Source organism: Puma concolor, chromosome C1, assembly GCF_028749965.1.
Source record: "Puma concolor isolate L17-30 chromosome C1, mPumCon1.1.hap2, whole genome shotgun sequence".
NCBI lineage: Eukaryota > Metazoa > Chordata > Mammalia > Carnivora > Felidae > Puma > Puma concolor.
The window spans coordinates 36,872,300-36,883,928 of NC_141674.1; the positions used below are offsets into that span (position 1 = coordinate 36,872,300).

At 40.4% G+C, this 11,629-nt stretch overlaps 1 protein-coding gene across 2 annotated transcripts; it reads left to right on the plus strand.

Annotated features, from left to right (window-relative positions):
- The first annotated feature begins 8 nt into the window (after nucleotides 1-8).
- Nucleotides 9-7,975, plus strand: UQCRH (ubiquinol-cytochrome c reductase hinge protein). Of its 2 annotated transcripts, XM_025933053.2 has the most exons (5): nucleotides 38-164; nucleotides 3,757-3,783; nucleotides 4,272-4,419; nucleotides 4,528-4,689; nucleotides 7,760-7,975. In XM_025933053.2, exons 3-5 carry the CDS (start codon nucleotides 4,357-4,359, stop codon nucleotides 7,790-7,792), a joined length of 258 nt encoding a protein of 85 aa, XP_025788838.1. In that variant the 5' UTR covers nucleotides 38-164; nucleotides 3,757-3,783; nucleotides 4,272-4,356; the 3' UTR covers nucleotides 7,793-7,975. The 2 variants fall into 2 exon arrangements, with proteins under 2 accessions (XP_025788830.1, XP_025788838.1); XM_025933045.2 differs by lacking the exon at nucleotides 4,272-4,419 and having other exon boundaries at nucleotides 9-164.
- The last annotated feature ends 3,654 nt before the right edge of the window (nucleotides 7,976-11,629 follow it).

The window sequence follows — 11,629 nt, forward strand, 5'->3', positions numbered from 1 at the left end:
GGCCAGATCGCCGGATATCCGCTGAGTGACCCTTACAAGTCCTTCTTGATCCTGGAGTGGAATAGGTGCCGCTATTGCTGCTGGTGTTGAATTCAGGACCGTAGCGGAACATGGGGCTGGAGGACGAGCGAAAGATGCTGACTGGGTCCGGAGACCCCAAAGAGGTAAGGCAAGGCGACCGACTCGGCCCTCTTCACTTCCCTGAGGCTCAAGACCAAGCTCGCCAAAATACACGCGGGGCCCTGTTGGCCTTGGATTCGCCCCTGGAGTTTGCACGGTCGGGATTTACTGGTTCCCTCGACCCAGCTCCAGAATTCGTCGATTCATCTGGGGCTGGTAGATGACTAGCTTTTCTCTGGGCCTTGGTTTCCCCGTCTTGTGAAAGCGGTGACGGTTTAACGAGAGCGAAAATGCTGTGTCGCCTAAACTTTTGTAAAAATAGTATCTGTGTTTTTAGTCAATCCGGTGTTTTGAGATCCTGGTTTGACAAGGTCAGGGAGCAAGCAGACCAACCCTAGCGCTTCCCTCCGCTCAGGTCAGGAATCCTGCTACATCTTCTGTTGAGGTTCCGGAGATCTGGCCTTATACTAGTTTCTGTGAGGAAGGGATTTCTTTTTCTTTGGTGGGGGTGGGAGTGGGAGGTATATTTGGGGACGGTGTAGGAGTGTGCAGTATAATTCTGTGAGGATGGAAGAGGGAGCTCTTTCCCAGAGGAAGAATTCCAACCTAGTAATAATTTATTGACAGCTTACTATTCCATTCCAAGTTCTTTATATGTACTCATTCCTTTAAGCCACCCCATAGTCCTATAAGGTAAGTATTAGGTACTATTCCTGTTGTCATTTTACAGGTGAGGAAGCTAGCATAGAGAGGTTAAATATCTTTTCTGAGGACCACACCTAAGAAATCATGGAGCGAGGAATTGAACCCAAGCCACATGGTTCCAGAGCCAAGACTTAGCCACAGTGCTATACAGCTTTAGAGAAGCCAGCTAACTTTTGGTTTTCAGTCACATTTCCTATCCTTTGTTTTGTTCTCTAGTCACTTCTGGGCAGCTGTTCTGGGTTTATGGGTTCAGAGTAGTTGGAAACTAGTTGATCCCATGATTTTTCTTAGTCTTATTTTCAGAAAGAGGACCAGAAAGAAATGGAGCTTGCCTCAGGAAGTTCAGCAGGAAGTATACCAGAAAGTTCAGTAGAGCTCACCACAGCAGCAGATGAGAAAAAGAAAGTAGTCAGTTTTTTTGTTTTTTGTTTGTTTTTTTTTTTTTTGTTTTGTTTTAATTAAGAAAACTGAGGTCTTTTATGAAGAACCTATCTATACCTTTTGGACAATAAATCTTTTTATCTAGTGTGACCTTGGTTTTTGTCATTGACTGGAAATTTTATATGAAATAGTCCCATTTTCAGACTTGTATTTGGATTTGTTTTTCCAAAACATGCTGTGATACTTCTGCTACAAAATCATCAAAATGATCAATGTAGTAGCATTGCTAATAGGGAAATGATACAAAGGTCTTGCTTCTGGGATACAAATTTCAGGTTTCTAACTCGGGCAGGTTAGGATTTCAATTTGGTGGGTGGGAGGATTTTTTGTTTGTTTTTTTGTTTTTGTTTTTAAAAAAAAAATTTTTTTTAACGTTTATTTGTTTTTGAGACAGAGAGAGACAGAGCATGAATGGGGGAGGGTCAGAGAGAGAGGGAGACACAGAATCTGAAACAGGCTCCAGGTTCTGAGCTGTTAGCAGAGAGCCCGATGCGGGGCTCGAACTCACGGACTGTGAGATCATGACCTGAGCCGAAGTTGGCCGCTTAACCGACTGAGCCACCCAGGTGCCCCTTGTTTTTGTTTTTGAGAGAATGAGTGAGTGAGCTGGGGAGGGGCAGAGAAAGAGGGAGAGAGAGAATCCCAAGCAGGCTCTGCACTGTCAGCACAGAGCCTGTCGTGAGGCTCAAGCCCAAAAACAGTGAGATCATGACCTGAGCTGAAACCAAGAGTTGGGATGTTCAACTGACTGAGTCACCCAGGTGCCCCTGGAAAAACTTTTTCAGTATGAATTTTTTTTAAAGAGCAAGGTTAAGAAACCTTAATGAAAAACTGGAATTTGACATCATAAAAATCATCTTCATGTTTAGGAGAGATCTTTGCTAACTGTGAGAATAAATAGCCTGGGTTGAACCTGCCTTACCCTTCCCAGCTTTCATTAGAATGAAGCAAATTGTGTTGGAATTTTGAAAACTTAATGAAGGATTGCTAAGCTAATTTGTTGTGTTTTTTTTTTTTTTTTAATCTTCATATATACCTTTTCTTTCCCTTCCCCAAATGTGGACATGTGCATTCACATTCCTGTGAATGTAAATTAAGGCAAACACCTTAATTTAGACAGGTTGAGATACTGCAGTTCAGACTCTGCTATGCCTGAGATTTAAGCCTATGCTGATGCTCCCACAGAGAATCTTTTACATTATTTGTAAAAGTTTACATTATTTGTAAGTTTGAGGTTGTGTCCCTGAATCAGAAGTAAATAGGTTAGGGCGTGGTTCCAAGTTTGTGAATGGACTACTCTAGACTTTTGATGCACTTAACACTGATAGTTTACTTAGAGTCCTGAGGGTTCAGCAAGCCAAATGCAGTAACTGGAAAGCATTGGCTATAGAAGAGTTTAGGTTTGGCCATTTTCATATTCCCAGTTCAAGTTCAGTGTCTAGAAAAAATGTTTTCCTCCTAATTTCATTTGGGATGTAAGGATGAAATTAAGCTATTTTTGGTGCTAGTAGGACCTACCAGAATTCCAAACAAAATACTTTAAGTTATATAGGTTCCATGTGAACATCAGCTTGAATCTGTATCAGAAAATGTCTAATTAGGGGTGTCTGACTGGCTCAGGCTGTAGAGCATGCGACTTTTTTTTAAATCTTGGGGTGGTGAGTTTAAGCCCCACTGGGTGTAGAGCTCACTTAAAAAAATGTCTAATTAGTGTTTGTTATTTCTAAACTGGGAGCCCTTTAAGGGGCTGTTGTGATTAATCAAATTACAGATAAGTACTTTAGAGGCTTTAGAGTGTCCTGCACACTTTAGGTTGTTGCTAATTAAAGTGAGATAGTGTGTCCTTGTTGCAATGTACTCAGGGTTTGTTTTAATTAGGTATGGTAAGGTTACAGGCATGGAGACAACTGTTCTTGAAAGAAGAGTTTGTATGGGTTCCAAGAGAAGGGGGGAAGGCCACACCACCCAGGGCCACATGGGAAAGTGCCTGGACCAGCCGAGAGAGCAAGGGAAACCAGACTTTTGGTTTCTGAGGGAAAGAATGGGTGAGGCAAGATAGTCAAGCTCTGGCAAGGTTAGGATTAGATAGTTTGAATAATTTCCTTGGGTTCTGGGCTATAGAGGTGGTCTCCAGTTGTTTGGTACTTGACTCTAAGGAGATTAGGGCAGGGACAATAACAGGTTTAGTGTAGGAGAGTTAGATAAAGGAGGTAGTTGGTGATAAGGGTTTTGGATTGGTTGGTTTACATATGAAAGATGTGTCCGTAAGGCAAGTTGCTGCCTAGAAATTAGCCAGCCCTGGGAGGGGCTTTCTCTCCTGGATTAGTAACGTAGCAATACCCTACAATGTCAAAGCATCATAAAATACAGAAAATTTAAAAAAAACACAATTAATACAATGCTTATCCTCCGTAATTACAACAATCAGTGTGATTGGGAATATGTATTTCCTAAATTGCTGCTGACATTAATTTTGTTTTCCTTTTTTAGGAGGAAGAGGAGGAGGAGGAATTAGTGGTAAGCGCCGTCTCAGGTTTGGAACTACCTCAGTAAAAGAAAGTTTGAGCTTCGTGAAACTCTTAAGGGCATTTTAAGGTGTCTTTACTTGACACCTTGGAAAAGATGGAAGTGGAAAAGGCCTTTAATCCTTCCTGTGCTGTGGAGTGTTTGCGGGGTGGTGTGGGCCTGGGAAACAGTCTTTTCTGGGTTTGGGGCTTTAGTCATGGCGTCAGGGAGCAGAGCAGCATCTTGAGGACCTAGTACTCAATTATCTGCTATTTGTGGTTTAATAAAGAATTCTGGAAGGAACTCTTCTTGTATAGTCCTTCTCCATGTTAACATTGCCTTTCTAGCTGGACAGCTGGGGTTGCATAGGCCTGGCTGTCAGATGAGGAGAATTCAAATTCACAGACATTACATATCCCAAAATGCTATGTTAACAAGTAAGGCCTCCTATAGATCTACTTCAAGTTTGGCTAGGTTTCCTTTACCACCTTGTTTTTCAGATAGGACTGAGGCTTTCAGTGCATACTGGCAACCTTGGAAGGCAGGAATGTGAAACTTTCCCCTACTACTTAGCATCAGAATTGAATGGGAGACCCCATTCTGCCATTTCTGGCGGCAGTGTGGCTCTGCCAGCTGGCCTTCTGCACGGTAATTCAGAGGCAGCACCTTGGTTTGGTGGTTGTATTAATCAAAGCAGATGGTTGTGGGTCTCCTCCTATAACCCCATTTTGGTTCTTCTCTGTGTTTCTCCTTCAGGATCCTCTAACAACGGTGAGAGAGCAATGCGAGCAGCTGGAGAAATGTGTAAAGGCTCGGGAGCGGCTAGAGCTCTGTGATGAGCGCGTATCCTCCAGGTCAAAGACAGAGGAGGATTGCACAGAGGAGCTCTTTGACTTCCTGCATGCAAGGGACCATTGTGTAAGTCAGCCTAAAGTCAGGAAGGGGGAAACTTATAGTGGCCAGGCAGACTTGGTGCTGACAACCTTTCCATCCTAGGACAGTTCCGTCAATAAGCATTTACTTATTGGCCCAATATATGTCAGGTCCAGTTCTGAGCACTTTACATAAATAGTCTTATCTAATTCTGTTTTCACTGGAGATAAGGGGTTGTTATCCCCATTTTGCAGATAAGAAACTGAGGCTTAAAGAAGAGAAATGATGTCCCAACTTGGATTGGGAATCCAGTAAGAAAGCTGGATTTTGTATCTTTAAGTAACAGGCTATTTTAAAATAATTGATATCCTTGGGGCGCCTGGGTAGCTCAATCACTTAAGCGTCAGCTTTGGCTCATGTCATGATCTCATGGTTCGTGAGTTTGAGCCCTGTATCGGGCTCTCTGCTGTTGGCACAGAGCCCGCTTCAGATCCTCTGTCTCCTCTCTCTGCCCCTCTTCCACTCAGTGCGTGTGTGCATGCATGGGTGTATGTGTGCGCAGGCACGCAGTCTCTCTCTCAAAAATAAACATTAAAAAAAATTTTTTTAAATAATAATTTATATCCTTCAGCATGTCTTATACATAGCAGTTGGTCCAAAAAGTTTTCTTTCTTTTTATTTATTTGTTTATTTTTAAGTTTATTTATTCTGAGAGAGAGAATGGTGGGGGGAGGGGAGGGGGCAGAGAGAGACAGAATCCCAGGCAGGAGATCATGAGCCAAAATCAAGAGTCAGGCACTCAACAGACTGAGCCATCCAGGTGCCCCTTCCTTTTTTTTTAAATTTTTAAAATTTGTATTTGACTCTTTTACATGTAAGAGTAAGGTATTGTAAATAAATTACAGAGTAGGCAAAAGTTGGATATGATTGGTTACATTAAAACTGATTGGTTAATAAGCATATGAAAAGGTGCTTAATACCTTTACCCCTCAGAGAAATACAGATCAAAACCATAATGAGATACCAGCTCATACCTACTAGGATGGCTATAATCAAAAAGATAGGGAGAAATTGGTGAAGGGGGTCAAAAAGTAAAAAGGAGAAAATAAATGACATTTGCCCCCGTGAAAAAGTTAATGATCTCCATTCAACCAATTTTATGCTTCAACAATTCAATATTTGTGTTTTAATTCTGTAATATACACTGGGAATACACAAATGTACACAAGTACCCCCATTAAACACATTGTGATAATCAAGGAAGGTATTTTATGAATATAGAAAAATCTAACTGAAATCATACTGGCTAGAGATAACCATGTTTTCTTGTATATACTATCAGATTTTTAAATAAAAATGGCATCATAGATACATTTACATATAAAATATGAATAGAGGCATTTCTTTTTCAACATAATTTTAGTGGAAAGAAGCAAAATTTATATACAAAATATGTGTCTGTAATTCTCCATATCATGAAAGAAATAGATTGGTGTTGGTGAAATGTGGAGAAATTGGAAACCTCATACACTAGTAATGGGGATATAGATTGGTATAGCCCTATAGATAAATGGTCTGGCAGTTCTTCAAAAAGTTAGAGTTAATATGACCCAGTAATTCCACTCCTACCTATATACTCAAGAGAAATGAAAACATGTCTATATAAAAGGTTGTACACAAATACTCACAGAAGCGTTATTCATAATAGGCAGAAAGGAGAAACAACATATATCAACTGATACATGGATAAATAAAATGTAATATATCTGTATAATGGGATATTATTTGGCAGTAAAAAGAAATCATGTACTTTACTCAAAAATGTAAATTCTACCATATGATCTAGCAGTTCCACTTCTGGTTGTATACCCTAAAGAATTGAGACTGTTCAAGGACTTAAACAGATTAGTACATGCATGTTCACAGCACTCATAGTAGCTAAAAGATGGATGCAGCCCAAATGTCCATTGTGGTATATGCATACAATGAAATATTGTTCAGTCCTAAAAAGGAAAGAAACTCTGACATGCTACAACATATATGAACCTTGAAGACATGCTAAGTAAAATAAACCTATCACAAAAAGACAAATAGGTCATTCCACTTACTAGGTACCTAGAGTAGTCAAATTCATAGACAGAAAGTAGAATGGTGATTGTCGGGGGAAATGGGGAATTCCTTAATAGGTACATAGTTTCAGTTTGGGAAATTGAAAAAAATTGGAGATTGATAATTGCTAGACAGTAAATTACTTAATGCCACAGAAATGTAGAGTTAAAAATCATTAAAATGGGGGTGCTTGGCTGGCTCATTTAGTGGAGTGTGCAACTCTTGGTCTCGGGGTTGTGATTTCAAGCTCCATGTTTGTCCTAGAGCTTACTTTAAAAAAAAATAGTTAAAATGGTAAATTGTATATTATTTAAATACTTTTATGAGCCAAGCACTGGGTTGAGATCTGGGGATGAAATAGGCATGGTCCTTTCCTTCACCAAATTGAGCCAGCATAGAAGACAAGTAGAGTAGTAAACTGTCTTGGGTGTAGCCTTTTCAGGATGGCCTTCACTAATCCTCCTGTTTAAAGCTGCTAGCCCTCCCTGCCTTTTTATTTTCCTCAGAGCATTCCTCACTATCAGAAGTTAATCTTATATGTATTTTATAATTCTGTCATTGTGTAAGTTCCTTAAGAGACAGAGGTATTACCATTGTAGCTTACTCAGCATCTAGAAGAGTACCTGGCATATAGTAGATATTAAATATAAACATTTGTTGAGTTAATAAACACTGTGATATGGGACATATAAGTTTCTGTGGGGAAGACAGAGGAGAGACACATTTGTGTGGGGATAGGAGTTTGTTTAGAGAAGGCTTACAAGAAATTGCATGTAAACTTAAGTTCTAAAGGAAAAATAAAGGATGAAAAAAGTGGGAAAGAGTTCCAGGTAGAAGGGAGATAGTATTCAAGTAACTAGGGAGTTCACTAGGGCTCAAGAGGGGTGTGGGTGTATGGAACGCTGTGGAGAGACAAGAAGCAGTATTGTTCCAGGTCATGAAGGACCTTGTAAGCCAGGATATTAAAGCTGCCATTTGATGACATCCTTTTCTTTCCCCCATGTAGGTGGCCCACAAACTCTTTAACAGCTTGAAATAAATGTGCAGACTTCACCCCAGCCTTCATGACCTGGTCATCAGGATACTTTCTTATGGTTTTGACCATGCCATTTGTTTATTTGTGTAACTGTAAGTTCATGTGAACCTCATGGATTTTAGCTAGGCAGGTAGCTTCTATGTAATTAGCAGTGATTCCTCTTAATAAAGGCCAGTGATCTGCAGACCTGCTGCCTCTTGTCCTTTTTTTAAATTTAATTTGAAAATTTCAAACATAAGACTAGGTAGAACAATAACTCCCGTGTACCCATCGCCTAGCAAGTATGCATCTCTTAATGATACAAAATTTACCCTGATGCCATTATCACAGTTAACATGAACAGGGATGGCTCAGTTTCATCGAATGCTGAGTCCATGTAAAATTCTCTCTTACAAGCGTCTTTTGACAGTTTTTGGTCTCAGTATTCAACAAGGTTGCTTTTTAAAAATACACATATTTTGGGGCGCCTGGGTGGCGCAGTCGGTTAAGCGTCCGACTTCAGCCAGGTCACGATCTCACGGTCCGTGAGTTCGAGCCCCGCGTCGGGCTCTGGGCTGATGGCTCAGAGCCTGGAGCCTGTTTCTGATTCTGTGTCTCCCTCTCTCTCTGCCCCTCGCCCGTTCATGCTCTGTCTCTCTCTGTCCCAAAAATAAATAAACGTTGAAAAAAAAAATTTAAAAAAAAAAAAAAAAAAAATACACATATTTAGGGGGCCCCTGGGTGGCTTAATCAGTTAGGCATCTGACTCTTGATCTCAGCTTGGGTCTTGATTTCAGGGTCATGAGTTCAAGCCCTGCATTGGGCTCCATGCTGAGCATGGAGCCTACTTAAGAAATAACATACATACATATTTTAAAAAGGAGTGAGGAGATAATAAGTTTGTGAGGGGAAAGGTAGTGGATTCCAAGAAGGATGAAAAAAGGGCACCTGGGTAGGCAGTGCTGGCAATGGGAAATTGGTTACATACATATGAGTAGAAAACATCTAGTAAGTTAGTATATTGAAGGTAATAAGTGCTAGGAGAGAATGAGTTACAAATAGGAAGAAACCAGGATTTTAGCAGTGTTGAGGTATTTATGATCGAAATAAATACAGATTTCAATGTAAGTAAATACAGATGCCAGTGTATAAACATGTAGGGGATATATATTTCTTTAGCTCAGCCCACAAAGAGGGCTTTATTCTCCAATAAAAGGAACCAGGGTTCCTTGGAGGAATGGGTGATTCCAGAGCTGGGAAAGTACAAGACATTTGTTTGTTCCAGAGAGAAGGAAATGCTCAAAGAACGATAGGGACGTGTCAAGTACACAAAAGCAACTAGCCAAATCCGGAATAATTTGAGCATCAAAATATATAATGATAGTACTGGATTGTAACTCAATTGAATAAAATAATACAGGAATCCAAGCTAATAAAAATAAGTGAATCAATTAAAGGTTAGGTGAGGGGGGCACCTGGGTGGCTCAGATAGTTAAGTGTCTGACTTTGGCTTAGGTCATGAGCCAAACAGCCTGCCTGGGATTCCCTCTCCTCTCTTTCTGCCCTTCCCCCACCTGCATGTGTGCTTTCTCCCTTTCAAAATGAATAAATAAACCTAAAAAAAAAAAAGGTAAGGAAGGTGATACATATTACAAAAGGAGAATGTACAAACTGTAGCTTAAATGAAAGCCGGTATCCCCACTAAGGAGACACATGGCTGTAGGCAGCAATGAGAAGAACACAGCATCACTGATTCCTGCAAAAAATAGATAAGCTGAATCTAACCAGATAAATAAAACTGAGGGACATTCTATAAAACTAGACATCGTACAAAGTAATCCTCATTTGTATCAAGATGGTAAAAGTCAAGGAAAAACTGAAGAACTGCTCCAGATAAAAGGAAACTAAAGAGACAAGACAATTGAGTGCAACATGTGATTTCAAACTGGATCCTTTTGTTATTAAGGACATTATTGGGGCAACTGGTATCTATTCTGTATTGTCCAATATGGTAGCCACTAGCCATAGATGGCTACTGAACACTTGAAATGTGGTTGAGGTATTGAGGTTTTAAATTTATTATTATTTTTTTTTATTTTTTTTTTTCAACGTTTTATTTATTTTTGGGACAGAGAGAGACAGAGCATGAACGGGGGAGGGGCAGAGAGAGAGGGAGACACAGAATCGGAAACAGGCTCCAGGCTCTGAGCCATCAGCCCAGAGCCTGACGCGGGGCTCGAACTCACGGACCGCGAGATCGTGACCTGGCTGAAGTCGGACGCTTAACTGACTGCGCCACCCAGGCGCCCCTAAATTTATTATTTTTTTAAAAAAATTTCTTTTTAGTATTTTTGAGAGAGAGAGGGAGACACAGAATCCGAAGCAGGCTCCAGGCTCTGAGCTGTCAGCACAGAGCCCAACATGGGGCTTGAACCCCCGAACGGTGAAATCAGACCTGAACCAAAGTCGGATGCCCAACCAACTGAGCCACCCAGGTGCCTCTAAATTTATTTAATTGCAATTAAATTTGAATTAATTTATGTTCAAATTGCCACGTGTGTCTAGTGGTTACCATATTAGACAGCAGAGGTCTAGGCATTGCAAATTGAACCACCTGAGTGCTGAGGGAAGCTGGCGCTGTAGATGTTGGAAAACTGCTCCAACTGCATAAGCTGTTGCTATGTGGGAATACACAGCCAGTGTTGCCAGACCACTTGGTAAGGAGCCAGAAATCCAAGTTTTATGTTAGCTCTCCCAATTTTTTATTTTTTCCTGTCCCCATCTCCCAATTTTTAAATGTGGACAACTAACTTTTTAAAAGCATTAGGCCAAATAACACACATCTATGGGCTGGCTTTGGCTCACTAGTTTGCAACCTCTGGTTGCAAATGAAAAAGACAATATGCAGATAGTTATATATGGATAGAAAGTGAACCATGGCAAAAATGAGTACCTTGTGCTTCAGAAGTAATTGATAGTATAGCCAGCAAGGCTGCAGAAAGCTTCATAGATGAAAATATGGCAGTGGAGCTTCTGAGAATCTGAAGGATTATGTTTGCAAAAATGGGGCAAAGGGCCACTTGAACCTAGAAGCTCTTTCAACCTGTTGTCCTAGCTACAGGGATGGCCAGCATTTCCCAGCCATTTCTGACTTAGAACCCATTTCATGGTGATGTATAATCTCACAAAATACCTTTAAAAATACTGGGATTGTATTTGTTGTACGTAATCTGATTATTTTCAAACAGCTCATTAAAATCTCAAACATATAGGAAAGCTGAAGTTTTACAGGGAACATTTCTAAACTCATCACTCAGATTTCAGTGAATGGTTAGTAATGTGTTATTAGTTTTATCATAGAGAGGAGGAATTACCCAGAGAAAAAGCTCCAGAATTCTGCCTAGAGGATTCTTGAGTCTGTTGCTGAATATTAAGCTGCAATTGAATAGGGCAACACTCTGTGTAGCCAGGCAAAGAACTACTGGGTACCTATAAATTGACTAATTCCCAGAGTTAACAGAGGGCTGGGAGTTGTTTGAGTTTTGGCGAGCTAATGTGGGGAATTCCTATTAAACTTGTTGAACACCTGGAGCATTGACTCTGGAAGTGGACGCTTCAGCAGTAGGGCTAAAGCTAGCCCTAGAAAGAGGATACTGAAGATAGGCTATACCACATCTTAAAAAGGAGCCTTGAAAGGATTAGACTGATTCACAAAAAACCTGACTGCCTGCTGGAACAAAGTCCAAGACATTTTAAAAGAAGACAACAAAATCTAGCATTCAACAATGTAAATTTTGCAATACCAAGCATTCAATAAAAAATTGCTAGACATGCACAAAAACAGGCAAATGTAACCAGGAG

Coding starts and splice junctions, on each gene's coding strand:
- UQCRH (XM_025933045.2), top strand. CDS start 111: ATGGGGCTGGAGGACGAGCGAAAGATGCTGACTGGGTCCGGAGACCCC. Junction 165..3,756: donor GGTCCGGAGACCCCAAAGAG/GTAAGGCAAGGC, acceptor TTCCTTTTTTAG/GAGGAAGAGGAGGAGGAGGA. Junction 4,690..7,759: donor TGCATGCAAGGGACCATTGT/GTAAGTCAGCCT, acceptor TCCCCCATGTAG/GTGGCCCACAAACTCTTTAA.